This window comes from Calypte anna, chromosome 15 (assembly GCF_003957555.1).
Source record: "Calypte anna isolate BGI_N300 chromosome 15, bCalAnn1_v1.p, whole genome shotgun sequence".
NCBI lineage: Eukaryota > Metazoa > Chordata > Aves > Apodiformes > Trochilidae > Calypte > Calypte anna.
Genome location: NC_044261.1, coordinates 2,461,077 through 2,487,653, shown reverse-complemented (window position 1 = coordinate 2,487,653; position 26,577 = coordinate 2,461,077). Strand labels below are relative to the sequence as shown.

The 26,577-nt window shown below is 42.6% G+C and overlaps 1 protein-coding gene across 2 annotated transcripts in view; it reads right to left on the bottom strand.

Moving 5' to 3' along the window:
• KDM2B (lysine demethylase 2B) overlaps nucleotides 1–26,577 on the bottom strand; it is a 110,558-nt gene that overhangs the window by 49,323 nt on the left and 34,658 nt on the right. The window contains exons 1-5 of one of the 2 annotated variants that reach the window (XM_030460443.1): nucleotides 22,490–22,559; nucleotides 18,988–19,081; nucleotides 17,971–18,124; nucleotides 9,208–9,323; nucleotides 3,209–3,335 (exon numbers count right to left, since the gene is read on the bottom strand). In XM_030460443.1, the coding sequence (XP_030316303.1) occupies nucleotides 3,209–3,335; nucleotides 9,208–9,323; nucleotides 17,971–18,124; nucleotides 18,988–19,071 (481 nt within the window). In that variant the 5' untranslated portion in view covers nucleotides 19,072–19,081; nucleotides 22,490–22,559. Of the gene's footprint in view, nucleotides 1–3,208; nucleotides 3,336–9,207; nucleotides 9,324–17,970; nucleotides 18,125–18,987; nucleotides 19,082–22,489; nucleotides 22,560–26,577 lie in introns of those variants that run through there. The other variant, XM_030460442.1, reaches the window with a different exon arrangement.

Here is a 26,577-nt window from a genome sequence, read left to right as displayed (position 1 = left end):
TCAGCTGGCAGGACAAATGTCACAGTTGAGAGGGACAAGGAAAAGAAAAAAAAAAGAGAGAAAGAGAGCTTGCATGCTTTTAGAGCAGCCTGTGATTGCTGTCATGTCCTCATTCCCCTGAGTGTTTGCCCTTCTGCAGAAGAGATCTGAAAAAGAACAGCATCACACACTAACTAGGAGGTAACTGCCTGAAAACTCATTCTGGGCCTGAAGAATGGGAAAGGAAGCCACAGCCATCAGCTTCCAGCTCATTTAGAAGCACAGACATTTTTATTTAGGGAGTGGGAAGTCTTCAGGTTTTTGCCTCGCCTACACTGAGGTATTTTGGTGGGGTTTTTTGTCCTGTGTGAGGCAAGACATTTAGTAAACAGAACTACAAGGAACAAGTTGCTACACTCAGCATACAAGTATCAGGACAGGGGTATCCCCACAGGATCCCAGAAATAACATTTTCATGAGTAGGCAGTGCCTTGCAAGAGTCACTCAGAATGCAGCAATCTTCATATCAAAGCAAATAAATATTAAGTAATGAGAACTCTAAAGGTTTCCTTAAAACACAATTGCTGGTGAGCCAAGTTTTATGTTCTCTATCACCCCAATAACCTTTTCTTTTTTTCCCCCCCAGGAGAACAGGATCTCTGCCAATCTGACCACTATCACCTCAGGAATCCCAGAGACCAGGGGCAGCATCCTGCACTCTCTGGTGGGTGTCCCCTCAACTGATCCAGTAAGACCATGACTTCAGAAAGCATGAAAGACACGAGGGTGAAAAATAGCAAGTTCTAGCACTCAAAAGCAAAGGCAGATAGTAGAGATTTAGAACAAATTATGCCAAGGAGATGATTTTTTTTTTTAATAGGAGAAACATCATTCAAGAGAAATTTCTGCAAATAAATACAAGGATCTGAAGAATTTTTTCTTAAGCCAAGGACAGGAGACAATTAAATCTACTGAGGGGTTTGCTCAGTACTTAAGTACTTTGTTTCACCACTCTCTGAGGAGAATAATGAGTAATTCTTCGTCAAGGGATACTCAGTCATGGGAAATCAAGAAATTGCTAACAGATCAAGAAGTCTCTAAGGAAGAGACAATTTAAGGACCTAACTGTTCCAAAGAAAAGCTTAAAAACAAGGTGGTGGGGGTTTGGAACACTGACCTAATTTGGATCTCCTGTTGCACAGCAGGTGAATGGTATTAAGATATAGACACCACAGAATAAACAAGTGTAATTCAAGGATTACAGTTCACAGAGATTTACTGGAGTGAAGAGGCTGGACACTGAGACAAGTTAAAAGCAAAGAGAAGCAAGTATTTGAAACAGTATTACTCATGCAGAACAAAGTAGTGCAGCTTTGTGAAAGTAAATAATGTACCTTTCCTCTTTTGAATCTGACAAATGCCAAAGCAAAAGATCCAGCAGATATTGTAGATCTGGGCTTTTGAACCCCAAACCCCAGACAAATAATTATTTTAAGGTTAAGATTCTGCCAAAATATAAAAAGCAAGTTTCTGATCAAAAAAATATACACCTGTCTCCTCTGGAGAGAAAAGCCCTGGATGTCAGTGTCAGAGATTTTATCAGCATGCTAACACTCTGAAGTCAAGAGATAGCAGACAGGTGGATGAACTACATGCTGCCAGAAGATACCACTTTGGTAAGCTGGAAGTACTGATACACTCAAGACAGTAACAACAGCTCAAGATCTACCCAGCCAGACACTCTAAGCACCAACCTCAACTTGGCATTATCAGTAATTACTGAGGTGGGCCCAGAACCCACACTGGTGATTTAGCTGGGAAAGGTCCCATCTCAATATCCTGAACCACATCTAATTTGTTCTGGAATTACACCTCAGTGACCTGGCACCCCCAGCCAGCCTGCAGGATGAGCCTCTTTCCACACCAGTGCTTTAGAAAACAGGAGGTTGTTCCTTATTTTCCAAAGAATGCAGTTATCACTTTTTGCCACTGCTTTTTGAAGAGCTGATCCAAGGGGCTAATTCATCCTTTCTTCTAGCATGATGTTATAAAAAAGAAAAATTTTCCCACTCAGAGTTTGTGCTTAACCAACACCTCTGATCAGGGTCTCACAGAGGTAGGAGACATGAAACTTAAAGCACCCAAATTCCTGAGGATTCCAAGAAAATTCCTTTGCCTATCTGCACTGACTATACACTGACTATAAATCCCTCAAGTTATTCTTGGTCAGCAAAACCCATTGGAGAGCCACATCTGCCCATAACTTCTTAAATCCCTTCTACTAAGAAATATATTAGCAGGTGGTAACTTCCCTCCTCTGTCCAGAACCCAGGGCAGCTCCAACCATATCAGGTTCACTCTAAGTGACACCTCAGGAAGCAGAAGGCACAGAAATACTTAAGTTTCCCTCCACACTTCCCACATTAAGATTTATCTGGTGTTTGTGACACTTTCAGACACTCTGTGCTTAAAAGCAGGAAGGCAACATGGGCCACCATCTTGTTCCTTTAAAGGAAGGAAAAAAGAGAACAGTTCAACAAGGCAACTGGACTTGTCACACATTGATGTAAAAGCTCACATCAGTGCCAAGGTAATGCCTTCCCACTCCAGGCACATCTATCCATCTCTGCTATGGTCCATTTTCAGCTATTGTTGTAAAGGTTTCTTTGACCTCCCTGCACTTAGGTTATAGATCATGTGGATTTGTGTAGGTGTTCTTTGGTTTTGTTATTCTGCAGAGCTAAAAGTCAGTCACCAGAGAGAACTGAAGCAGGGATTAAAGGGAAGAGAAGAAAAAGAAGCCAGGTTTAGTGACCAGAACACATTCTGTAGAAGAGACACTCTATAAAAGGACTAAATATCCATCCCACCAGAGCACATTTGCAACACACATTTCTGGCTACTAAGGTACAGTGCCAAACACAGCAGTAAATCCTCAGCTGTTTGGCAGATCACTTCAACACAAACATTACTGAAACCAAGGAACAAACACATCCAAAACTTATTCTTCTGGCCTCCCCTTGCTAAGGGAATGCTCAATAAATAAAATTTCAAGTGGGTTGGTACTTGGTGGAAATGCTTAGGAGACAAAACCTTCCCCCACCCTAAAAGAAATATAATTTCTGTAGTTCTCCAATTCAATTCCTACCCTGCTTTGCAGCAACCAAAGCAGCAGGAAGCCTAAGGTGGTAGCATCAGTTCTGAATATGCACTCAGAGGATTCACTCACCAATTAACATTGATTCTTTCTGGTACTCTTTGCTGAGGTGGCAGCGCTGGGTCACACAGGACACGTATCTCTCCAGGACATACCAGCACATCTCATAGTAGAAAGGATACCGGAATTTGGCGTGGACCTGGAAGCAGGATTGAGACTGTCAGTCCAGGGGGAAGGAGGAGAAGTTTGCAGCACAAGGGCCAGTCATCATTCTCATCATGTTATCAAGAGCACAAACAGTATGCAGGAGGGGGAGGGGAGGGAGGGTGGGAGCAGAGTGAGATGGATGCCTTCAGCATACCAAATGAGGAGCCTGCCTGCCTGCCTGCCATGATAGCATCATTTCTTGGTTCACTAATTTGTATCCTCTTGGGGTGGTGGGAGAGGAAAGGGTTTGTTTTCTTGTAAAATCATGAAACTGATGGATGGCCCCTACAGTATTCTTTACCTCCTGTATAAATATAGGGTGGTCACATACAGATGTTAGTTGCTAAAATTCAAATTAAATGAAGGCAGGTTTGGCTTTATTTTTGTTTATTTATTTATTTCCTAAACACTGTCACATGATTATTATCAAAATGGCAGCATTACCTAAAATGAGTTAAGCAGAAAATACATCTTTTTCAATTACGGTCTTCACAACAATTTGATTAAACAAATGATCACACAATTCTTGATCCTTGTAAGCTACACATTACAAGTAAAAATCCTTTACAGGTTTTACACCGAATATTTTGGTAGCAAGTTAGCTTTTTTCACAAACAGAATAGAAAAGCAGGATTTTGACAAAAGATCCTGTCAAGCTGCATGCTTTTTCTTCCATCTCAGACCTGTTGTTCTCACACAAAAAGCTTATTCTCCAACACCATGTATTTGTGAGATTATTTCAGATTCAAAAGAAAACAAAGTGGGTTTCCTTCCTTTGCAACACAGTTTTATATCTATGGGAGGTTACTGTACCAAAGAAGAATGTGGGAAGCTCCTAAAATGCAAGAACATGTGTGTATTTGTGGTGATTTGTTAAAAATGGATGCCATGCATCTTGCATGCACTTGTACTTACACTGCACACTTCTTTCTCCTGGTGGCACAGAAATGTGCATTTTGCAGGCTTGCATGCATGCACTGCACTGGGATTATAGGAACTGCTTAAAAATATTCTATACATACTAACTGCTCTCCAAGCTAAGAGGTGTGCACCCACCTTTAATGAAAAGTTGGACTGCACCAGGAAGGAACATTATCTTAGAAAGCTCTTTTTAAAAAACCAGAACACCATCCCACCCCAGCTTGCCCAAAAAACTGCTAAGCCTAAATAGAAGCACTCATCCAACACCTGAAACTCAGATTCAGCTCTGCAAAGCAGGCACTGTCAAAACATCTGTGTGTGGATACAGACCTTGAGCACATCACTGCCTAGAATGCCCATTTTTGAAAACTGCCCCCAAGATGTGCACTCAAAGAACTTCCCTCTGTTCCCAGGGCACAGAAAACACATTTTTTTTAGCAGTAAAAGGCAAATGGAAGGACAGGAAAACAAACTGTGTTGTCCCACTAAATGTATCACAGGATTTAAATACTCCGTGGCAATTCTGAAAAGTGAAGGTCCCTTAAATACAACACAAAGGTAGCTGGCAAATCTGAACCACCTGCTGCTCTGGCTCACACATCCAGCCATGCTGCCCCTCTTCAAATGTTTCCCTGTGCTGTCTGTTACAAAGCACTCACACCAAAAAATAGAAGAGAAAAAAATAAAATAAAAAAAGCAAAACCCAAACAACATCCCCCTAAATGTGATATTTACCCCAGGGCCTTTTTTTGCTTTAGAGAGTATTTTTCCTTTGGTTTAGTTATTTGTTATAGAGAAGAGATGGAGTCACTTATCACTAGCATGGAACACAGGGGAAATTAGCCATGCTAAAATGTATGCTAATAAAGGAACTCAAATTTTTCCAAGAGAGCACTGCAGGAAACAAAATTTGCAAAGAATTGACTTACAAACAGGAAGCCGCCTTCCACCCCTCAGCCTTCAAAAGGTTTTCAGCCACATGCCTGGGAATATTAAAGACATCATTGCTCAACATTTGTTGACAGATTCTGAGCTTCACCAAATTTAGTTGTTACCAATGTTAATTCAATGTGAAAGACAAGGCAGTAATGCATGCAGTGCTCCCATTATGTATATCAATCTTTAATATTCAATTTGAGTTCCTAATTGCCTCTCTATCTATGTTCCAACCCACAGCAAATCCCTCCATGCCTCTGGAATTCACTGTTTGCCCAAGAAGACTCTAACTTTACAGACCTTCAGAAGTCAGAGCTATCACATGTGGCAAGAGATCCTCTGCAAAGACCTGCAGTGCTTTTTGCCAGTAAAGCAAGTCTAACACTGCTTTTTAAAACAAAAAAAAAATTAAACTTTGCCTTATGGAGTAGAGTAGTAGGTTCCTGATGATATCCTGGACATTTATTAATGATAATAGATGTGAACTGCATTATGGACATGTCTATATTTTTTTCCATTGTACACTTATGATCAAATGAATGGGAAGGGGGGAAGGAATAAAAGAAAAAAGAAATTAAATGTGTTCTGTGATCAGCTTAAAGTGTAATATCTGATACAGACACTGCCAGAGGACTAAATCCCCCACCAGGAGGGAAATACACCAGATCATCTAATAGGCATTTCCAGCTCTAACTTCTGTGATTAATAATTTACAATCCACTGAATAAATTTTTTAATTATTCCTGTACAGTGAGAAAAAAACCTCTCTGGAATATGATCCATTTCTTCAGTTCAAAGTGAAATTATTTTAGAGATTTCTATGACCCTCTAAAACCAAAATAAAAACCCTAAGCAAGCAAGTACACATTTTCCTTAAGAAAGTAGTAGTCTCTTTCAGAGTGGACATTAAGATCATTCCAAACTCTTCTTGTGTTTAATCAATCTAATCACAACATTGACACAAAAATTATGATTATATACAAAATAATTAATCTAGCCACTTTAAAATGCTGTCTTACATTCCAGAACACAAAAGCAGTAGCAACCACATCTGTGAGTGACCACCTTACACATCTATTTGTCTCCAGCCACGTTCAAATATTTGAACACAGTGAAATTGAGATGAGTTGAGTGTAAGTTTGACACATTCTTCCTCTTTAGTAATCCAGGGCTGTAACACCCCTGTGCCAAGAGGATGAATCTCTGCATGGCAGCCAGCTCTGCAGTTACTCAAGCTGGTCTAGCAGAGAGCTAAACAGCTTGGCCTATTTGACTTAGCTGTTAATTGGCCTCTAGGAAAGCCAGACTGCAAAATGAGAGTCTCTACAAACTATAAGGCTGGAGAATATTTGTTTACCTTAATCGCACATTAGGAGCTGTTTCTAACAATAGACATGTTTTTTATGACTCCTTAAAACTATTTTTAAATGGCTATAAGCCTCTTAAAAAGTCTCCCAGGGATATGAGAAATTAAGCTAGAATAAGCATGACAAGTATATAAACTAGGCAATTTTATCAGGCTGTAAATCAGCATTACTGTTTCTAACCATGTATTTATGCTTGTCTTAGCTGCTAAGACAATAACTACACCTAACATAAAAATGACTTTGATTATCAGCAAAGATGATTAAGCATTATACAGCAAGTTTAACCACAATGAAACCTCCATAAAATTGCTCTGTGCAAAAAGGAGAAGGGAAGCACACCTGTCCCACACTTTGATTTGAGTGTGGCAAATTACTTCGTCAATCACATCATGTAATTTACTTCTGTGCTGCACACAATGGAAAATCAATACTGATGAGAAACTCATTTGCAGTTATGTTCACACTGGTAAATTTGTGTGAACTACAAACTGTACTGAGCCTCTGTACTAACCAGCTCTGAATAGAATTATTTGAAAAGAAAGTACAAAATTTAATTGGCAAAGCAAATGAAGTAGGACACACTAGAATCCCAGTTTGAAAACATTCACCTCTTCAAGATTCCTGCTGGATATTTTTAGGCTGGATGTGTGTGGTATTACTTCTAAGTAACAAGCATTGATTTGCCTGCCTTTCATATCAAACTTCCCTAAGCCTTAATTGCACAGCTCATATTTTGCTTCTCTCTAGAAATACTTGCTATTCTTCAACTGTTCACCCAGATTTGTTATTAAACACCTGCCTGTGAGCACAGGTACAGCCTGTGCATGGCAACATACAAGCACTGGAACAATTCCACGTGGAAATTCTGGGCTGATGGCATTCATTAGTCTTTTTTAAAGTGCATATTTCTGGATGCAATATTCCTTCCCCAAAAACTCCACCAGAACATTTTCAAAGAGGCAAATATCCAGCTCCCAGAACCTCCCCATAGCATCAAGGTGCTACTGAGTTTTCAAAGGCATTTCAGTGAACAGGATGCTAAGTTCCTAAAAGTTACCAAAATACTCAACTGTTGTGGGGTAATCTGCCTTCTGGTATAAAAGCAAAAAGGCACTCAGCTTCCCAAGGAGAAGGGCCTAACATGGAGCACTCCTGAGAAGTTACAACCCAAGGTGTGTGACCTTGGGCTGCTCAAATCCCATGGGAATGAAATGTCAGCCCTTCTACTGCTTCATCAAAGTGTTTCCTTCCCATATTCCCCACAGACACCAATGGAAATAACTTAATTCTAGCACTGATCCTCCCTCCTGGTCCTTACTTCTCCATTCTCCATGCAAGCTGCCTGTCCTATCATCCTGCCAGGCAACAACATACCCTTGCCTTGAGAACCTGCAGCACCTATATCCAGTAAATATTTCTGCTTCTTATTTATAGTTACTCAGAAGACCTTCCTCTGCCTAGCAGCAATGTGAAGATTACCAGGCCTTGTACTTCTGTGAAGGAGGAGAGGTCCCTGGGGGGAGGACACCTTTCCTCTCACTGAGTCAGATATATTTTGAAGCAACACATGTTTGCTTCAGGTCTGTCTGTGCACTCTCACTTGCAAGAAAGCAACATGGGGAAAAGCCCACTTGGAGCCAGAACTGTGCTCTCTTGAGAAGGTCAACAACAGTGAACCACACTGATGCCCAAGATGTGCCATTATAAGACTTTTCAGATAATAAAAATTGCAGCTTCCTCCCATTTTGCCAGTCCATTCCATGAGCAGCACCTTTGGCAGCTGCACCAGTGGTCTGCAAGCAGTGCCTCAGTGCAACGCCTCCAAAACAGCCAGTCCCAAGTCCCTATCTGAATTTGTACATACCAGTGGTCCATCTTTGTATCAAAACATGACAATTGCCTTTTACAGTTTATTTACAAGCCTACTAAACCAGTGGTGTTTCCATCAGGTTCTGCTGCTTTATGAATCCTTAAAGTGAATGCTGATTAGGGGTCCTGTTTATTAATCAAGAGTAAAATGTTCACTCCCAACAACGAGGCCACAGACTAAGCCCCTCCAAGATGCAATACTCTTTCCACCAGGGATATGCTACACCTGGATAAACATTAAAATGTTCAGATTAACATCGCCTCCTAGATTCTTTGTTTCAAGAAGTTCTTGCATAATATCAAGTCACCGTGGAAGGAAACCCACTCGTGGTTCCTGTGCAAGCTCTATGCAGCTTTGTCAATTCAGCTGTGGACAGAACCATACTAGTCCCATGAGCTCTCCAGGCTCAGGTGTCCATTCCAGGAGTGCCCAGAGAGGTGATAAGGAGGTGGTTACCAGAACCACTGGTACAGAGGTCTGTAAAGCATGCTATGCTTTTGTGCAAAAGGGAAGGAGTTTATGAAAGTTTTAACAGGCAGACAAAAGACACAGAGGGGACACATCTGCAGGAAGCAGGGAGAAACAGATGAGTAAATCCCACTAAAAATAGCCAACATTTGAAAGTCTCATTACTTCACATTTACCTCGTTTCAACAACTCTGACACAGAGATCCCGTCAGTTCTTGTTTGTCAGAAGGGAATAGGAGGGACTGTGACAGATCCCAGTTGCAAAGAATTGTTCAGTTAAAAAGAGAATCAAGTATCCTTACCCTTGTTCTGTCCTCAATTTCATAGATGCGAAGCTGCATGGGAACATTAAAGCTATGCAGGATATTTCCACCAAACACCAGAGAATCTACTGGAGTATAAACAGCATGTATCCACCCTAGAGAGGGAAAGAAAGAACTGAGAATGCCTCATGCTGGGTAATATTACAGAGCATTAATACAAATTTTATTACATACAAATACATACAAATTTTAACAACCCCATAGACCCCAATTCTGCAGGGGATGAAAGGTTAAAGCAACAAAGGGTTAAATGGCATGCTTGTAGGCAGCATCTGATGAAGCACAGTCTTCCAGCTGTCCATAAATTGGGTTTTTCTCTTTATTCACAGAATTACAGCGTTTACTGAGAACACACAAGGTTGTGATTCAACCATAGCCATGACTAAGAAGTCATTTCAGCTTGTTCAATCCACTTGGCTCTCAAATGTACCTGCTGGCACCTCCAGTAGGGTTGCACATCACGTTAGCAGTGGTGGTGGGCTAGGTCTGTGGGACTGGACTGAGTCACATCAAACTCCTTTTCACAGCAGCACCAGAGCACACATCATCAGATGTAAACAATTTCAAATTATGACCAGCCCTCCCTCAAAGGTGAAAGTTTCATATCTTGTTATTAACCTCTTGGAAGCAACCAAAAAAATCTTTTCCACTGCAAGCCCCAAGTTAAGGGAAATAACATTCTGAGTACTGGAGCTGATGAGACAATTCTGACCCAAACCTGCAAGAGACTGAATTAATTTCTGTCATTTGTTTAATTGCTGGCCCTGTGTTAAGCCATGGGCTCCAAAGCAAGGGAAGAATTTTCTATCACAACAAAAATCCAGGCACAGCAATTCAGGCAGCCACACACCAGCCCTTCTGTTTCTGCATTGTTTGCTCAGTATGTCAGCAGCTGAAGGACTGGCTATGCAAGACTGTAGCCTCTGATCTCTGCAGTGAAAAAGGAATTGGTCCTGCTAATGATCTGGGACCCACAGAGACCTGACACTTTTTTTTCCCCCCTTCTCTTCTTTTTTTAATGAAAAGCATTACAATTTATGAACCAGAAGTCAGCAAAGCAACATAGGGGGCAGTCAATTTTCTCCTAACTGTGCAGTACTTTCTACTAAAGCTGTGGCAGATTTCCTTCACTTCCAGATCAGTGAGAGAGCAGGGAAATGCCATTCAGCCTAAAGGGTTCTCCAGCTAGAAGCCACAAAAGCTTCTCCTCCACAATGATTTTTAGACCATAAAGACCTGCAAAGCTGTACCTGAGAAGTCCCTGAGCCATGGCAGAACAGGGGCTTTCATTTAAGGGCATATTGGTTGGAGAGCAAGAAGGAGGAAAAGGATCAGCACTAGCATTTCACCCTAGATAAACAAGCTCACAACTTAGGATACATTTTTCTGAATTGCAGAGGTTGGAAGGGACCTCTGGAGGTCATCTCGTCCAACTTCCCTGCTTGAGCAGAGCCACCTCAAGCCAGCTGCCCAGCACTATGTCCAGATGGCTTTTCAGTATCCCCTAGGATGGAAACTCCACAACCCCTCTGGGCAACCTGTTCCAGTGCTCAGTCAATTTACCAGCCTGATTCCACAGGATAAATGTGATATATACAGAGAAGCAGGTGGCTTATAGCTCTGGCAGCTCCTGGGATTATTCCATCTTTCCTGCTCCAGTTACTATAATTTCAGTTGCAGAGTTGCTCCCAATGATCTAGTCCATTTATTACTTCCAAATCAAGAATAACCAACTAGAGAGGAATGTGGATTTGGCTTTTTTCCACCTAAGGGTAGTGTGGCAACCATGTACATCAACACTCTGAAAACTTCACAGCTGAAGTAGCTCACCACCTCAGATGAAATACATCAGTCACTGCCAAGAGACTGACTACTGGAAAAATCAGGGATCTTCCTGGTCCTAGTGATTGGGAAGGAAAAAGATCCACTAGGTAATCAAGATTTATGTGGCTGGGGGGAAAAACCAGAAGTTTGTTTTATATGAACTGAAACTAAATCCCAATGTGCAGCTGTTCCAAGTGCACACTTTTACTACAACCACTCAATAGCCTCCTCCTACAAACTGTATTTTCTTGGTGAAAACTTCACACTGCAGGGCAAATGGTTTCATTATTTCTTGTTCTTTGGGTTTCAGTCTCATCACACCTCCCTTGTCCTCTTGAAACTGCCCCCACTACATGCCAAGGGTCTTGGTGTTATTAATCTCTAAGACTTCCTCCATAGTACTCTCAATATTTCTGGGAGAAATGTCAAAGGATCTACCACTGGTTTGAACCAACACTCCAATAAATGATGTCCCAACATGACAAATCCTCAGCAGAAGGATTGAGAAACATGAATATAGTTTTGATCCTGTATTGCTGACAGGTGTTAGTGGTGCAAACTGAACATCTTCCCTAAAGTAGCTGAGACAACCTCTGGTTCTGCAGATAATGTACTTAATTCCACACTTACATTTATAACCTGGGTCTAAACTCATTTTACAAACAATCAGCACCTTCAGCTCCTAACTTCTGAACTAGGAGATCTGAACTAACTGAACACTGGATCCCAACAAGACTGAAAATACTGCTTTTTGTGCCACAGTTCTCAATAACAACAAATTACTAAAATCCATCAAGGCTGGACAAACAAAAATAAACCAGAGACCAATAAACAAAGTTATTAACTGTGAAGTAAAGTTCCTACCCTGAGCCAAAGCACAGTGTAGGATGGTTTCCAGGCATGGCTCAGAGATGGGTAAGGACAATGCCCATGGGTACCATCCCTTCACTGTTGAACAGCATTGATTGAGCCACAAAGGAAGGTCCCAGGGAGCCCCTAAATCTCCAGCAGTCCATGTGCATCCACATGCAGCACCCAGCTCATAAGCCAGCTACAGGACACAGCCCTGACAGAGGAGCTGCCTGCTCCTAAGATTTTTCACTCACCCTGTATCCTAAAATAATTTCACTTTGTTTGAGGAATGGATCTGCAATATTGAAACTGCAGAGACACAAGCAGCAAGAGGTGTATTTCAGGGTTGCAGGACACTATGGGCAAGGCTAGACAAAAAAGATGAAGAATTGACAAGGCAGAAAAACACAGGAGGAATGGCAGAGATGTTACCATAGAAAGGAAAAAAACCCTAAAAAATCTGCTGTTGTAATATGAACAAGGCTGTCTACAGAGGAAAACTGAAGAGGCCAACACCAGAGAAGTACAAGTAGGAGGAAAGAGAGCTAAGCAGAAAACAAAAAAACAGTTTCCATGAGGGCAATACAGTGTGGAAATGAGCCCTGAGAACAGACAAGCTTGGATGGCACATTCAATTCATTCCCACAGCTTAGCTACAGGCACGACTCAGAAATAAACTGAGGAGGATGAATGTTCATTGTGACCATTTCCAAACAAGAACACCCATCTCCTAAGCTTCCCAATTAGAAAGGCTTTTAAAGAGGCAGAGAGATCTCCAGAGCAGGAGCAAAGCTGTAGCTATGCATGAGACACAAACAGGGAGGCCAAGGAGATTTAGTTCAGTATCACCCCTACCAATACATCCCACCTGCCTCACCTTCAGCTGTGCCCTGACTTTTCACAGGGTTAGCAGACAGCTCTGTGACATGGACAAGCCTGTCATGTCTGCTCATGAGTGTTGTTTGCAGCTTTCAGGTCCTACAGCAAAAACTCACCACATGGCCTCCAACACAGACACCTGAGGAGCAAGTGTCATCAATTCTCTCCACAGTGACTGCTTTCTGCTGTTCACACAGACCCTGCTGCTACTGCAAAACCCTCCGTGTCTCATGGGTTACCTATCCCCTTGGTAATGCTCTCAAAAATCAGTTTTTATTTCGGTTCTTGCTAATTTTTCCTTCCTAAAACTATCCTCATTTACGAGGCCAAGCCAAGACTGAGCAGGAGTTCTATTCAGGAGGTTCAGAAACACTCTCAGCTAATATACTGTTATGAATTATTCCACCACTCCTAAGATACACTTGAACACTTAGATGTTATCACCTGTAGTAAATCAGGAAGGTAAAATTAACAGTAACAAAAGCTTTTCTGAACAGCTAGATACAATCTCATTATCTGTTGAATTTTATAAAACATGTAATATTAAATACTGCAAATTTGTTAGAAGATTTCAAAGATTGCAAATTCCTACTGTATCTGCAAGGATGCAATCATCCATCTGAGAATAATAAAAAAAGAATATTAACTTATAAAACTGTTGGGGCAAAGAGACTACAGGCTCTAACCCCAAACCATGGTGCATCTGTTTCCAGGAGTAACTGAACAGGTATCTTGCTTTCTGATCTAAAGACATACTTATTTTTCTGCAATTCTGCAGCAGCTTGGGGTAGAAAAGATGAAATATAAATGTCTCAAAAATAGAAAGTGACTGAAGAGATAACCTTAAGAGTGGGCACTGCCAACAAATGAAACATTATTTCTCTCATCTCAAAAGAAAAAGGATTGCATCGCAACAGTGCTCACAACCAAATGTACCAAGGAAAGATGTTTACATTGTAAAAGAAAAAAAAAACCAATTACTCCAGCAATCCTCAATCCTACATCATTTGATAAGAATAAGGTAAAGTACTGCAGAGAAATAAAACTAAAAATCCAACGTTCTGCTGTCACCTTCTATCTGAAAGCAGACACTTGAGGCAAAAACTCCCCTCTCATCCTCTCCACTGATCTCTGTCACTTTGTCCCTCAAGGTTTCAGGCAAGGAGCTTCCATTAATGTCAGCAGAAGCTCCCAAAATGGGAAAAGTGAACAGCAACCAAAAATAGCCAAGCAGTTATTGCAGCCCAACCACAACTCCTTGCAAAAAATTTACCAGTCAGATTTTAATAGCCTGTCACTCTCCTTGATATAGAGACTATATGCTACCTTTGGGCTCCATTACATAATAATTCATCAAATCCTGGCTGGCATGGCAGAGGTGACCTCAGACTGCACACTCCTAAGAAGCAGAATCCTACTGATAACCACTGATGCAGCAGCCAAATCCTTGCAAACAGCTGCACAGCACAGAACATCCCTTCCCATTGGCTTTCCTTTTCAGAAACATTTGAGAAAAGTCATTGTTTCTGCATTTGATGGGCAACAAGAACTTTGGAGCATTCTCATATTATCATAATAACCACCACAGACCAATGAGAATATTTTGTAAATACTGGGGCTTGTGCTTCAGCTCTCAAGAAATTGAGAGATTATAATAGCATGTTTCCATGTCAAAGCCCTAAAGTATACTATTAATCAAACATAAACAAACAAGAAAACAGAAGAAAAAGAAAGTAAAACTAACAGCTTAGTTCCCAGTGGGATGCTGCCAACTCAGGTGAAACACAAGTGCTATAAAACAGCATTCAGCAACAGCAGTGAAAAGTTTGAAGAGGAACCAGAAAGGAGTAGTATGTCCAGTTGACAGTACAGGACCCTGTCTGGATTTTGATAATAGGGATGTCTAATAAATCAGCACTGCAAAAGTCTTTTGCAGTCCATTATTTAATTTTCAGAAATAATAAATGCACAGTGACTTCTTAGGCTATTGTTTTATGGATCATGTGGTGGTCTGTTATAGAGACCATTACTGCCAGATTTAAAGAATAGACAAAAGTCACTCAAAACAGCCCCTCTGCTTGAGGATTTGTGCTCCCCCACAAGCACTTGAGATCTGAGTTTGCCTTTTCAAGACACATCCTGATTATGCTCTCACTTCACAGTCTTAACAGAGATATTTTATTTATACTTGGCTTTAAGCTTGGATTTAGGTAACAACAGTGCTGTTTAGGAGCACACAAGAGCAACATAGTTTGCAGAGAACTGAACCAGAAAGGAATTAGATGCATTAATGCACCACTTGAAATAAACAAGTGCAAAGATAAAAGTTAAAGATGGTTTATAGAGCATAAAGACTGTAGTGGCAGGTGAAGGGCAAGAGGAGAGAGAAAAGGTTACAGTGAAATTATGCAGTGATGTAAAGGGAGAAAAATGCTTTAAAATAAAGAAGCAATAAGGATATTATAAAACTGGGTAACACATTGGCATTAACTTAGGGAGCAGTATTTCCAGCAGGCTGCAGGGGAGCAATCAGGATGTAACAGAATGAGTGGCTGCACACAAGCCAGGAACATGTGCCTACAGCTATCCTGAGCTGTGGAAATCTGAGGGATGCTGCCCAGACACTGGTTCTGCATGTCCCTAGCACAGCAATGAGGTATCATCTAAACTACTTGACTGTACCACCACCATAATGGACTCCAAAGACTTCACACAGACTCCCTGCAAGTTATCCCTGGATACACACATGGTACAGAAGAAAACTCCAGCACAATTAATACTGACCAGGTTCTAGATTTCATTCTGACTGAAAACGTGTTTCCTACTGAGACAATAACTGAACGCTGAGATTATGCTTTCAGTTTATACCTGACAAGAAAACCACATTCTATAAAGAATCCCATCTGCTGACTCTGGTGGCAACTACAGCTTCCTCCTCTCTTGAACCTTCAGCTTTTTTAACACCTTGAACCTACACCTGGCCATAACCTCCAGCATGGCACAGTGTGGTGTATTTCTCAATCAACAATCATGCTGATACCAGTGTAGCCAATTACAGCAACAGAAAAGGCAGGTTCCTAGCTGATTTTATCACTTTGCCACAGACCTCACCAGAGTTGATCACCCTTGTCTCTACAGTGGGAAGGGGTGAAGTGGGAGGTGAGAACTTGTGACAGAGCACTGCTTGTTTGGAGAAGTGCTATGGAGCCATCAGGAGAACAGCCTGGCTCCTATGCAAGGCCCCAGATAAAGTCTCCTCCAAAATTGCAGCATCCTTTCCCCCAGCCCATACTTAGGAGGGACTCCTAAAATGCTGCACAATGCTCCTGGGCCCCTAACAACTCACTGTGCTGACAACACTGCTCAATTTCTCCTTGATTCCACAGCCATGATGATGCCTCTCAGTGCCTCACAAGGTTAGAAGCACAGGTAGAAATTAACTGATTTAAACTTGATTCTGAAAAGATGACAGCAGTGATGGAGAGGAAAATACCCCAAGGCCCTGGTGAGCACTCTATTTATGCAATCAGTAAGAATAATTCCTGTTCTTGTCCAAGTGGTTTGTAGTTTCAGGGATTTATTGCATCTACTGCTGATCACAGATTCTCAGAGAAAACTTCCATCTTCCACAACCCTATGATCTCACTCCCTCATGTGTCTTGTTACAGTCTTCCCTACCCACTTCATCCTTATGCTGCTGTGGAATAAGAGCATTTCTAAGACCATTCCCAAAAATTACTTGAAAACAGGAGCAGAGCAGGATATTTTATGGAAAGGGTCCTTTGCTGACTTGTTCTCCATCCACAGTCCAGCTGAGCACCTGCTGCATCACTCCACACTTTTGGTGACCAGACCTAGAAGGTATCTTCCTGAGGGATGAGCTGAAGCTGCTCAAGAGTTTACCAGGCTCAGTGGAGAGTATGGGACACACCAGCCATGCAGACACCCAGTATCAGAACCTCAACACCCTAAATATTTACAAAGTTCATACAAAACACATTCCAAGATTAGCTAATGTGATACATGCCCAAACCAGAGCAAAGAGGTCATAGGAATTGACCTGTTTTACACAGCTCTGCTCAATGCACTGACCTGGAACATCCTTTAATTAGGCATTTTCATGCTTTTAAAGCAAACATAGAAATAGTGCCCTTTCACAGAATTAAAGAGATTAGCAAGTAAGTTTTCCAAACAAAACACAGCAGAACAAAAAAAAAACACCTTGAATCCATGAGGTGCTTACAGAGGAATTATTCATATATGCCTTTCAAATAGGGCCCAGAGCCTAAAATATTTTAGGTATTGTCATTTCTGTACTTTGGGCTTTCCTAAGAAAGCAGAAACTACAGTCAAAAACCACACTTAGAATCACTTCAACCACCATGTTACAGTCATGTCCTGTACAAGCTCCCACAACTTGCTATATTCCAACAACTTGCCTTATGACTAAACTAACACACAGAAACTCTTCTTCGTGGGAGGCTGTTCACAGGGGAATGAAGACAAATATGAAGATGCAGTAACAGGATCTAAGCAAACAGCACAGGCACACTCAAACACTCAGCTCAAACAGTCACAGCACATTCTGACCTGTTTCAAGGGAAGACCTAATTCCTCTAATGGATTAACTCCTCCACCCTCAGAGTCATTTTGCCTGTCACCTCCCAGGCTGATTCTTACCAAATACTTACAGATGTGCAAATCTGTGGTCTTTAACTGATTCTAACAATGCTCCCTAGTTGGCAAGAAGATTGTCACTGTCTTTGCATGACCTGCATTCTCTCTGTCTCCAGGATTAAAAAATAATAATCCTGTCTCCACAGAGTAATTCTAGAGGTGAAAAACTACCAACCTGTCTTTCTGTCACGTAGAAAGACTACCTATATTTATTTCCCTAGTAAGATCCACTAGACAGACACAATATCTTCTGTCATTATAAACAAGCTTGTGGTCCCATGTAGCCAAAGAAAGAAAAGTCTGATAACATCTTAAGTGAGGAAGTAGTGTTTCATCAGTCTCGATAGCACAATTTCTGAAACATTAAATTAATCCAGTCCTTAGCCTTTCTTTTGCCACAGCAAGTAAAGAGGTCAATATGGGGTTTAGACATGGGGAACTGTTTTACAGAGAACTGTTAGTCAAATACAACTCCTGTGAGCCCCAAACCAGTGAGTTAACAAGTGATACCTGATGGGATGAAGAATGTGTAGCCTTGTTTCAGCTCAATTCTTTGGCATCGTTCCACCCTGTCTCCCAGAAAGATGTCACTTTGCTTTCCTGAGAGAACCCATTCTTCATAAAGTTCTAGATTCTGCAGAGTAGGTGGAATCAGCCAGAAGATCTAAAAATAAAACAAAGATTTAACTATTAACAACAGTCAACAAAAACAAATAGCTGAGAGATTCCCAAAAGGTTATTGTGTGTTAAGCAAATGAACACATAACACCAAGTTTTCTGCATAAAATCTGTTTTCCAGGTGCTGTACACAGAGGCACACAGCAGAGAGCACCAGCAATTAGTCCACATGCTGGAAGTGGCAAGGTAACTGTCAGTTGTCATCTCTCTTCCATTAAATATCTTACTTGAAGATGCTTGCACAGTTCACTTTCAGTTGAAAACAGTGCATTGGTACAGTACAAATTCACTGGAATATACAGAAGAACCACAGAGATCTGTCTGCTGTATTTATTTCAGTTCCCACCACACACTGTCTATACCAGAACTGAGGAAAGCAACATAAAACAGCAAAAATGCTTCTTTATCCTGTAATATTTCAGCTCCAGCATCGTGTGCTTGTGTGCACTGAAGGAATGTGGAATCTCTAAAAGGAAGCAGAAGCTACAGGAGACTTATGAGGGCACTCTGACCCAACAAGGATACACACAGCCAGATGCTCACTGCAAGAGACTTCTACACCATGCAGCAACAGCAATCCTAAAAGCACCCCAACCCAGCCAGCAAATAAAACATTTGGTATCTCAAATAAAGCACTTGTTGGTTTCATAAAGGTGAATGGTGTCCTTCCAGACCTAGCTGAAATAGACTGGTCACTGACTAGCCCCCTCACACACACACCCCCCCAAAAAAACCCCCACAAAATAACACACACACACAAAAAAAGAAGAAAACAGAATAAGAAAGCAGCCCCTCCCCTCCACAAGAGGCACAGAGAAATAAAAATAAAAACTAAAAAGATTGACCTACCTTCCCCCCACGGAAAACGTGATACCACACTGAAGTGCCACCAAAATCAATATGAAAATCAGTGAAGCATCCTTTCACACTCATCAAACAGTACCTGTAAGCAGAGTAAAGGACAAAAATCAGTCTGAAACAGTGGTTTTCCCATCTTAATTTACAGAGATCAACTGCATGGGCAAACCTGTTTCCACCAATTAAGTTTCTGCATTAATAGTACTGCAATTTGTCTCCCAAAGTAACTGTAATTAGGTTTCTGCTGGAAAAAAAACCAATGTGTATCCCCACGTTTGATTTTGCTATTCATAAAACTGGAACAAAAGCTTTCAGAGTTAAGGCATGGAAAACCATTAAAAGTTGCACTATTCAGAAATAATTTCTATGCCACTGCCAGTCCCTGGGGTGATCTGTTTAACACTCTCCTTCACCACTTGAGACTTAACACTCGCCCTGAGTTGTACACAAATTGCTTCAAAGACAGCAAAGTTTTGAAAAATCTAATTTCCTTATAAATCCTCCTGACTGCTCTTTACCTACTTGCCACTAATGCCATTTTTGCAAGGACTGGGGGACAGAAATGTCATTTGGCAAGTTAACTCCTTTTTGTTCACATTTCTAGGCATTTCTGCAGCAAAACACATAAAGGACCCAGCTGGCAGCATCACTAACAAATCCACTGCTTTTTATGCCATCTTGATTCAGGGTTTCCAAGCAGTTTAAAGTCAGCATGGCTGGAGAGAGACACAAGAGCTCTCCTCTCACTGCCTGGATCTCAAGCCTCCAGCCACCATCTGTAACTAATGGCCGAATTACAGCCTCCCTCCTCACTACAGGCACCTTTGCAAAGCAGGAAACACACACCACTTAACCCACTAACCTCTTTTTCCTTGTTCCGGTCTCCGTTTCATGGCTTTTTTATTTTTATTTTTTTTTTGCCTTGCCTCTTTTTTTTTTTTTTTTTTTTTTTTGGAGGCGTGTTAGGGAAACAGAACCAGGAGAGGATTTGTCAAGGAAAAAAAAAATAATTCAATAAAACCCCCCCGAAAATCGGTTTCATTTCACTTGTGTCTCTCATCACATTCAGGTAGAGAGGAGCTCAGCAGTATGCAGACGGCGTGCAAAAGTCCCTCTAGATGATAGGCTGGAAAGGACCTTACCATGTGTCTGCAGAAGGCTGGCAAATCAGAGAGACTATAGGTACATAAGAGCCTGCTGCCTAGCAACCACATCCCGAGCTGGAGTTGACAGAATGATACGCAATGCTGTCATGAAGACAGTCAATTTGTGGGCTTCAAAAAAGGTCCTGTGCCTTCATCTCACAATTAAAAAAAAATCCTTGTGAAATCACACGGTTTTGCCTCTTGCACATTCTGGATTTTTTAAAATTGTTATTTATTTATCTGAATCTTTCAGAAGGAGGAAGAGAGCTTTTTTCTGCCCCTGGGGTATTTCAGATGCTTCAAAAATCACAGCTAGCCAAGAAGCTGTCTAGACTCTCAATATGCTTCACTTCAAAATATGAGTCCTTCCCTCCCAAATACATTATTTTTTTCCCCTAATTTCTCCTTTTATGCTTTCTCTACCAAGACATTGTTGATTGCAAGTCAGATGAAATTTAAAAACAATACAAGAAGCCCAGAAAGGAAGTTGCCTTCCTTCCAGCCAAACTGCAAAAAGTCACAGATTGAATAATTGCTCATAAAAACAAAACAAAAACCAACAGGGAAATTCTCAGCTTCTGAGCACTGTTCAGTATTAGAGGTTCATGTTGTTTTAAAGAAAAAAAAAAAAAAACCCACTCAAATCTTGATGAAATCAATTATTTGCAGTTTCCAAAAGGTCAGATGTAAAATACAAAATACAAAAATGTTCCAAGCCAGTGCTACCTACTCACACCAAAGTATTCTGAATGAACATAAATGGCCTAAGCATCAGCCAGTTTTATTTATTCCTTGGTAGTCAATAACCTAAACTTGAAACTGTTGATCTGTTTGCGTTCAGAGAGGAAATAACATGATTGAATTCTCTGTCAAATCAAAGTGCTTAAAATTCAGTTTCGTGAGAAAACACCAGGGCAGATAAAACCATAAACACACAACTCTTTTCCTTGTTCTTCCCCATTTTCCCTCTGTTTTCTTGAAACTCCTCAAAACACTCCAGTAAAGGTGGTGTTAGTCAAAGAGCCACACATGGTGATTAATAAAAACCTATAGAGCATTTGGAAAGAAAAAACCAAAACTAAACCAAAACACACCACGGTTTTTCTTTCCATCCACAAATGAGCCATTCCATATTTAATTTCTGCTGTTAATCTTACAGGGCCGCTTTTGTCCAACCTGAAGAGCTACTGAAAGGCTCAGGAGCCTGGAAAAAAAAAAAAAAAAGCAATCTTCTGCCATATAACAATCTCCCTCGTTGCCAGAGTCTGGCACAATGCCTTTGCATTGACCTCTACAGCTTCCTTTTCCAATGTACACCGCAGTCACATGGTCCCAGCACAGCTCCATGCCACAGCTAATCTTATACACCACTCAGCTCCAACCTCATCAAGAGGCTCCTCATCACTAACAGCTGCTAAATTGGGGAACGACTCAACTTTTCAGGTTTTTCAATTAAAAAAATGGAAAAAAAAAAACAAAACAAAAAACAAACAAAAACCAAACCAAAACAAAAAGCTGTAAAGCAGCATCCATGTTGAAAGAAACCTGGGAACTACATCCCACTGCGTGCTCTGGTCGCAGCTCTCTGCCTTCATTCAGCACTCTGGGCCAGAGCAGGTAAAGTGGGTTACAGGAACACAACCCCATGCCCTGCTTCAGGGGACAATTTGACCAGTTACACCCTGAAAACAGAGGCAGTGCAAAGGATGCCCCAACTTTCATTTATTTTTCCACAACTATTGCCACATCCAGTCACTGCACGCTCCACTTTATCTCCCTGCACAGCCTCAGTGAGGGTTTAAAACATGCAGCTGCTTGTAATCTGTTGTGGGGGAGCTTCCCTTCCCCACTGAAGAGTTTGTTTTATGCTCTCTACAAGCCTGAAATTGTTCAGCTTAATGTATTGTTATTTTGGAGAAAGGATCTGTGGTTGTGGGGGAAAGGGGAACTTTCCCCCAAAATACCTGGGGAAATTTGTTGGAGAAATGATGCGAAGAAATATGGAGTAACCTGCAAACTCACAGGGAAGAACAAACACGAGATCCCCTCCTTAAGAAAAAAAAAGAGGGAGACGATCCGAATGAAGCTAAACCACTAAGCAAACACAGAGAGGGCTGGGAACACAGAAACAACACAGAGCCGCGGCTCCATCAGGCAGCGCGGATCCCACACTCCCAGGCAAAACCCACAATGCACTCGCCACGCAGAGCTACAAACCCGCAAGCAAAGGAGAGAAAACAAAGACAGCGACAGACACGCCGGGATGCGAAGGCAGGCGGGCAGGGGAAGGCAGAGGCACAACGCACATGCACATGGACTCGGGGAGACGCGAGCAGAGGCAGCATTACCCTGAGCTTAGCTCCTGTTCCCTCGCAATAGGTACAGCGCACCATACGGCTCTATTCCCTCTGGCATTGCAAGGGCTCCCCTGCCACTGAGCTCAGCCCATAAACCACTCCCAAACCCCAGCAGAGGCTTCTGTTTTTTGTTCGGGCCAATGAGAAAAGTATAGCTCACTCTTCCTTCCTCCCAAGAGCAGCGCCGGCTGGTTGGAATCCCTAAGCCTGAAACCGAATACCACAAACCCATGAGCCAACTGCAAGTGCCAAACCGGGGAAAAGGAGCAGGCCCCGCTGGCTCTCTTTCCCCTTTGCCCGGACGGGAGAGCTGCTCCCGGGCATCCCACGGGGGAGGCTGCAGCGGTCCCCTTCTCCCAGGCCTCGCCTCACAGCATCTGGAAGCGGGAGCTGGAAGGACGCAGCGGGAAACAATAGCTACCTTGGGGCGAGTCCTCATTGCTAACGGCCTGACCCGCACTGAGCAACGCTCCCACACTGGGGCCCTGTAACTGAAAGCCACGAATTACGGCCGCAAGACAAAAGAAGCCATTGTCACCCGGGAGACACGGGGCCAGCCCGCCCGGCCTGTCTGCCGCCCCACCCCCGCCGGGGTCCGAACCGACCTCTCCGCGGCTGCCGAGGCCCCGGGGCTTCTCCTGAGGGAGGGCCCCGGCTCCCCTGCTCAGGGCACAGCCCGGGCTTCCCCTCAGGGAGGGCCCCCCTGCAGCACCCACCTCCCACCTCCGAAGTCGGCTCTGCCCACCGAGGGGCCCTCCGCAGCCCAGCCCGGGGGGGGATGCATGACCGCGGAGCCGCCTCTGCCACCATCCCGCAGGCACAAACGCACCGGGCCCCGTTCTGCCCCCTCCGGAACGGGGCAGCCCGGCTGTGGTAACCAGTGCTTCCAGTCAAAAAGATAGTTGAGCACTTCCAGGGTGAAGGGAAAGCAAACCACCACCTATCAAACCCGAATAGTACCTAATCATTAAACACGGTGCGTACAGCGGGCACTTCAAAAACACCTGAATAGACCGGTTCCTGCCCTGAGGGGTTACGATCTGAGTCAGTCAGACAACACCCGAGATAAGAGGAAGCCTATTTTCTGCGATGCACCTCAGTCTGTACCAGAGATTTTGTGAAGCAACCGCAAATTACCCTCACGATCAGGTTGGGACCAAGTGGCAACACTTCCCTCATCCCCATCCTTGCACTGGTTCCATCCGAGGTGAAGAACCAAGCTCTGGTAAAGGTGGGGTGAGGTAGGTTCACACCTGAGCACACCGGTACCACAGGGAGGGACTTCACAAAGCGGTATTTACCTTCCAAGCCGTCAGATTTTGGCATGAACAGCCCACGCAGAGGATCAGCAGAACTGCACCCAGCTGCCATCTCAGGCTGCCTGCAAACCTCCTTGCTGCAGCTTATGTTCAGCTAGTGTTGGGAAGGTCACCTTTGAACTTTAAGGATGAAGAGGCCTCTTGGTTTGTTCTTTTTTTGTTTGGCTTGGTTTTTTGGGTTGTTTTTTTTTTAATTGGAAGCTTAAATTTCTGAGAAGGCACCCGCTGCCACAAGGAAATGATCCAAGCTGCCAATTCACAGCCAGCCAAGCCTGCCTGCACCTGGAACAGCACTTTGGAATTGGTGAGAACAGGGCTCGTGTCTCCATCCTTGTGACATGGCTGTTCAGCTCCAGCATCACCACAGGCTGCTTCAAACACCGGTGCTTATTGCAGTTACACATGTGATGCTGCAAGTCCTCTAAGCTCTGCACAAAGGACTATTTGAGATTAAACACACTGACTTGAGACATTAAATTTTATTTACCTTGCTAGCTTGGAAAGTTTTAATGAGCACTTGTACTTAGTGGTCTCATTTTCTTGTACTTCATTCTAGTTATAGAGCAGTTTTGTATCAAAAGCAGTTCACACATGAGGTGCAAAGTGCATACGAGTATCTCACATGCATAAAACAGCACCAGGTTGAGTTGTGGGACCTGGGAGCTCCCTCCATTCAAAGGGCAATCTCCCTCTCCAGAGGAACACCCTCAGCTTCTAATTAGACCACAGCTCAGCAGAGCATTTTAGCATCCGTTTAAATCCATCCCTACTCAGTAAAGGAATTAATTGAAGGGAATGGATGGCTGATTGACAGGCTAGGAGAGGGAAAAGAGGGCTGACTGAGAACATGGTAACAGAGCAGCATGCTTTGGTGAACAGGTAGGTGTTTCACACAAGACACTCCATCCTTAATTGAAGGACAGCAGCAAGATAAGGATCTATTATAGCAGTGCTTAGATACTTTAAGTAGTAGGAAGAATTTTGACAGGAAAAAGGGTTTTGCAGTGGCTGAGGCTTCGTTTTCATTTTTTCAAACTTTATCAAGTTACTAGAAGTGCCTGTTAATAATTCTATAGCCATCATGTCCTGGCACACTTGCTGTTTCTCACTGCCACTGCTTTACTAACAATCTCAAAAGGCTACAAGCACAAAACCTAACAGAGAGCATAATCATTTGAGTAGGGCAATCTCTTGATAAACGAGAAACCAAATTATTACTTTTTTTTTGTTTGGTTCAGCTATATCCAACTTTCTTTAGTCCTGGTTGAATTAATACAGAGAACTAAATATGAGGTTGACTGAAAACAGTTATGATGCACTATGATGAAAGGAAGCAGTTTTAAGCCCAGTTCATTTCCCATTTGTCACAGTTTCCTCCCCTTAGGATCTGTAGTACCACAGACACCTGAGGTGATACAACAAGCCTCAGCCCCCCAAACCAAGTTACAAAACCCTGGCCTTTTCCTCCTGCCCTGATTCCCAGTTACACAGCACATTGCCCTCTCTCAACCAAGCTCCCATGTTTGCAAGGCCCTTTGCAGGAGCGTGCACCCAGGGATGTGCAAGAGGGGAGGCAGGAACAGGCTTACTTTGTAGCAATTGATGTCAGTTGTTAATGGAAATAAGTTTGGTTTTTGGAAAAGTCACATAAAAGAGAACAAAGAGAACAAGCAGAATAAAAACAGGGCGTACATAACACTGGAACAGTAAGATACAGAGAAAAGCACATCCCAAGCAGTCAACAACCTGTCCTTGAGATGTGAGCCTGCAGGACAGATGAAAGGGGTAGAGGGGAGTACTCCCCACAATTTATCTTGGTTATAGCCTTGAGCACTGGGTAGAAAACACTGACTAGAAAACACTGACCAGTTGGACTCACCCAATTAATAGTTCATGAGTATATTTCATGTCCTATTGGCATACTACAATACCCATAGGCTAAACAAAAAGCCTTCTCTGTATAAGAGTAGCCCTTGTGTTGCAGGAAGCTGAGCTTGCTTTCTGGAATACCCACCTTGGTCCCTTGAAATTAAAGCAAGCATCTCAACTCTGTGTGGACAGACTTCCTGCACACAGTGGTGTGACAGGCCCCACTTCTGGGGGCAACACAAAGAGCTGCTAACTCTGCCCACCCAGTGCCTCATGACCCTGCACCTCGTGTGAGCTACAGAGGGGTCTGTCAATGATCTCACTGCTATGTTGGGGTAGAGTTTTTCCACATTTCTGCACTGCCCTTCGGTTGGCACAAGCATTTATGCAGCCATGTGGTGGTCTGGATGGTCTGAAATGTAACCAGTTTTTCTTCTGAGTCAATTTTTGGCCAGACCAGTGCCCAGTCCAGTTTATTCTGCAGCTGCACAACAGCATGTTCTAGCAGTGAGGATGGGACTATGTGGGCATGGGACTCTTTTTTCAGAGGGAATGCCAGCTTCCATCAGTATGAAGTTTGTCACACTACAGTCTCAGCTAACCATCCCCTTCATTTCTCATGCTGTCTTACTGCTTAAGAGGTAGCACTTGGAAAGTTTTACATGATTTGTTGTTTTTTTTGGTTCTTTTTTACATAAACTGTTCCCCCACTTAATGCAATCCTCTAGGGCTTCTATGAGGTAAGTAGTAATTTACTTATAGACAGAAAAATAACCTCATTACCCCATTTTTAAATTTTTTTTTTCCCCAAAGTTAATGGTGCAAGTCCAAGTGAAAGCCAGGGCAGTCTCCAGCGCGCGTCGTGCTCCTGGTAACCGAAGCGGCGCAGCA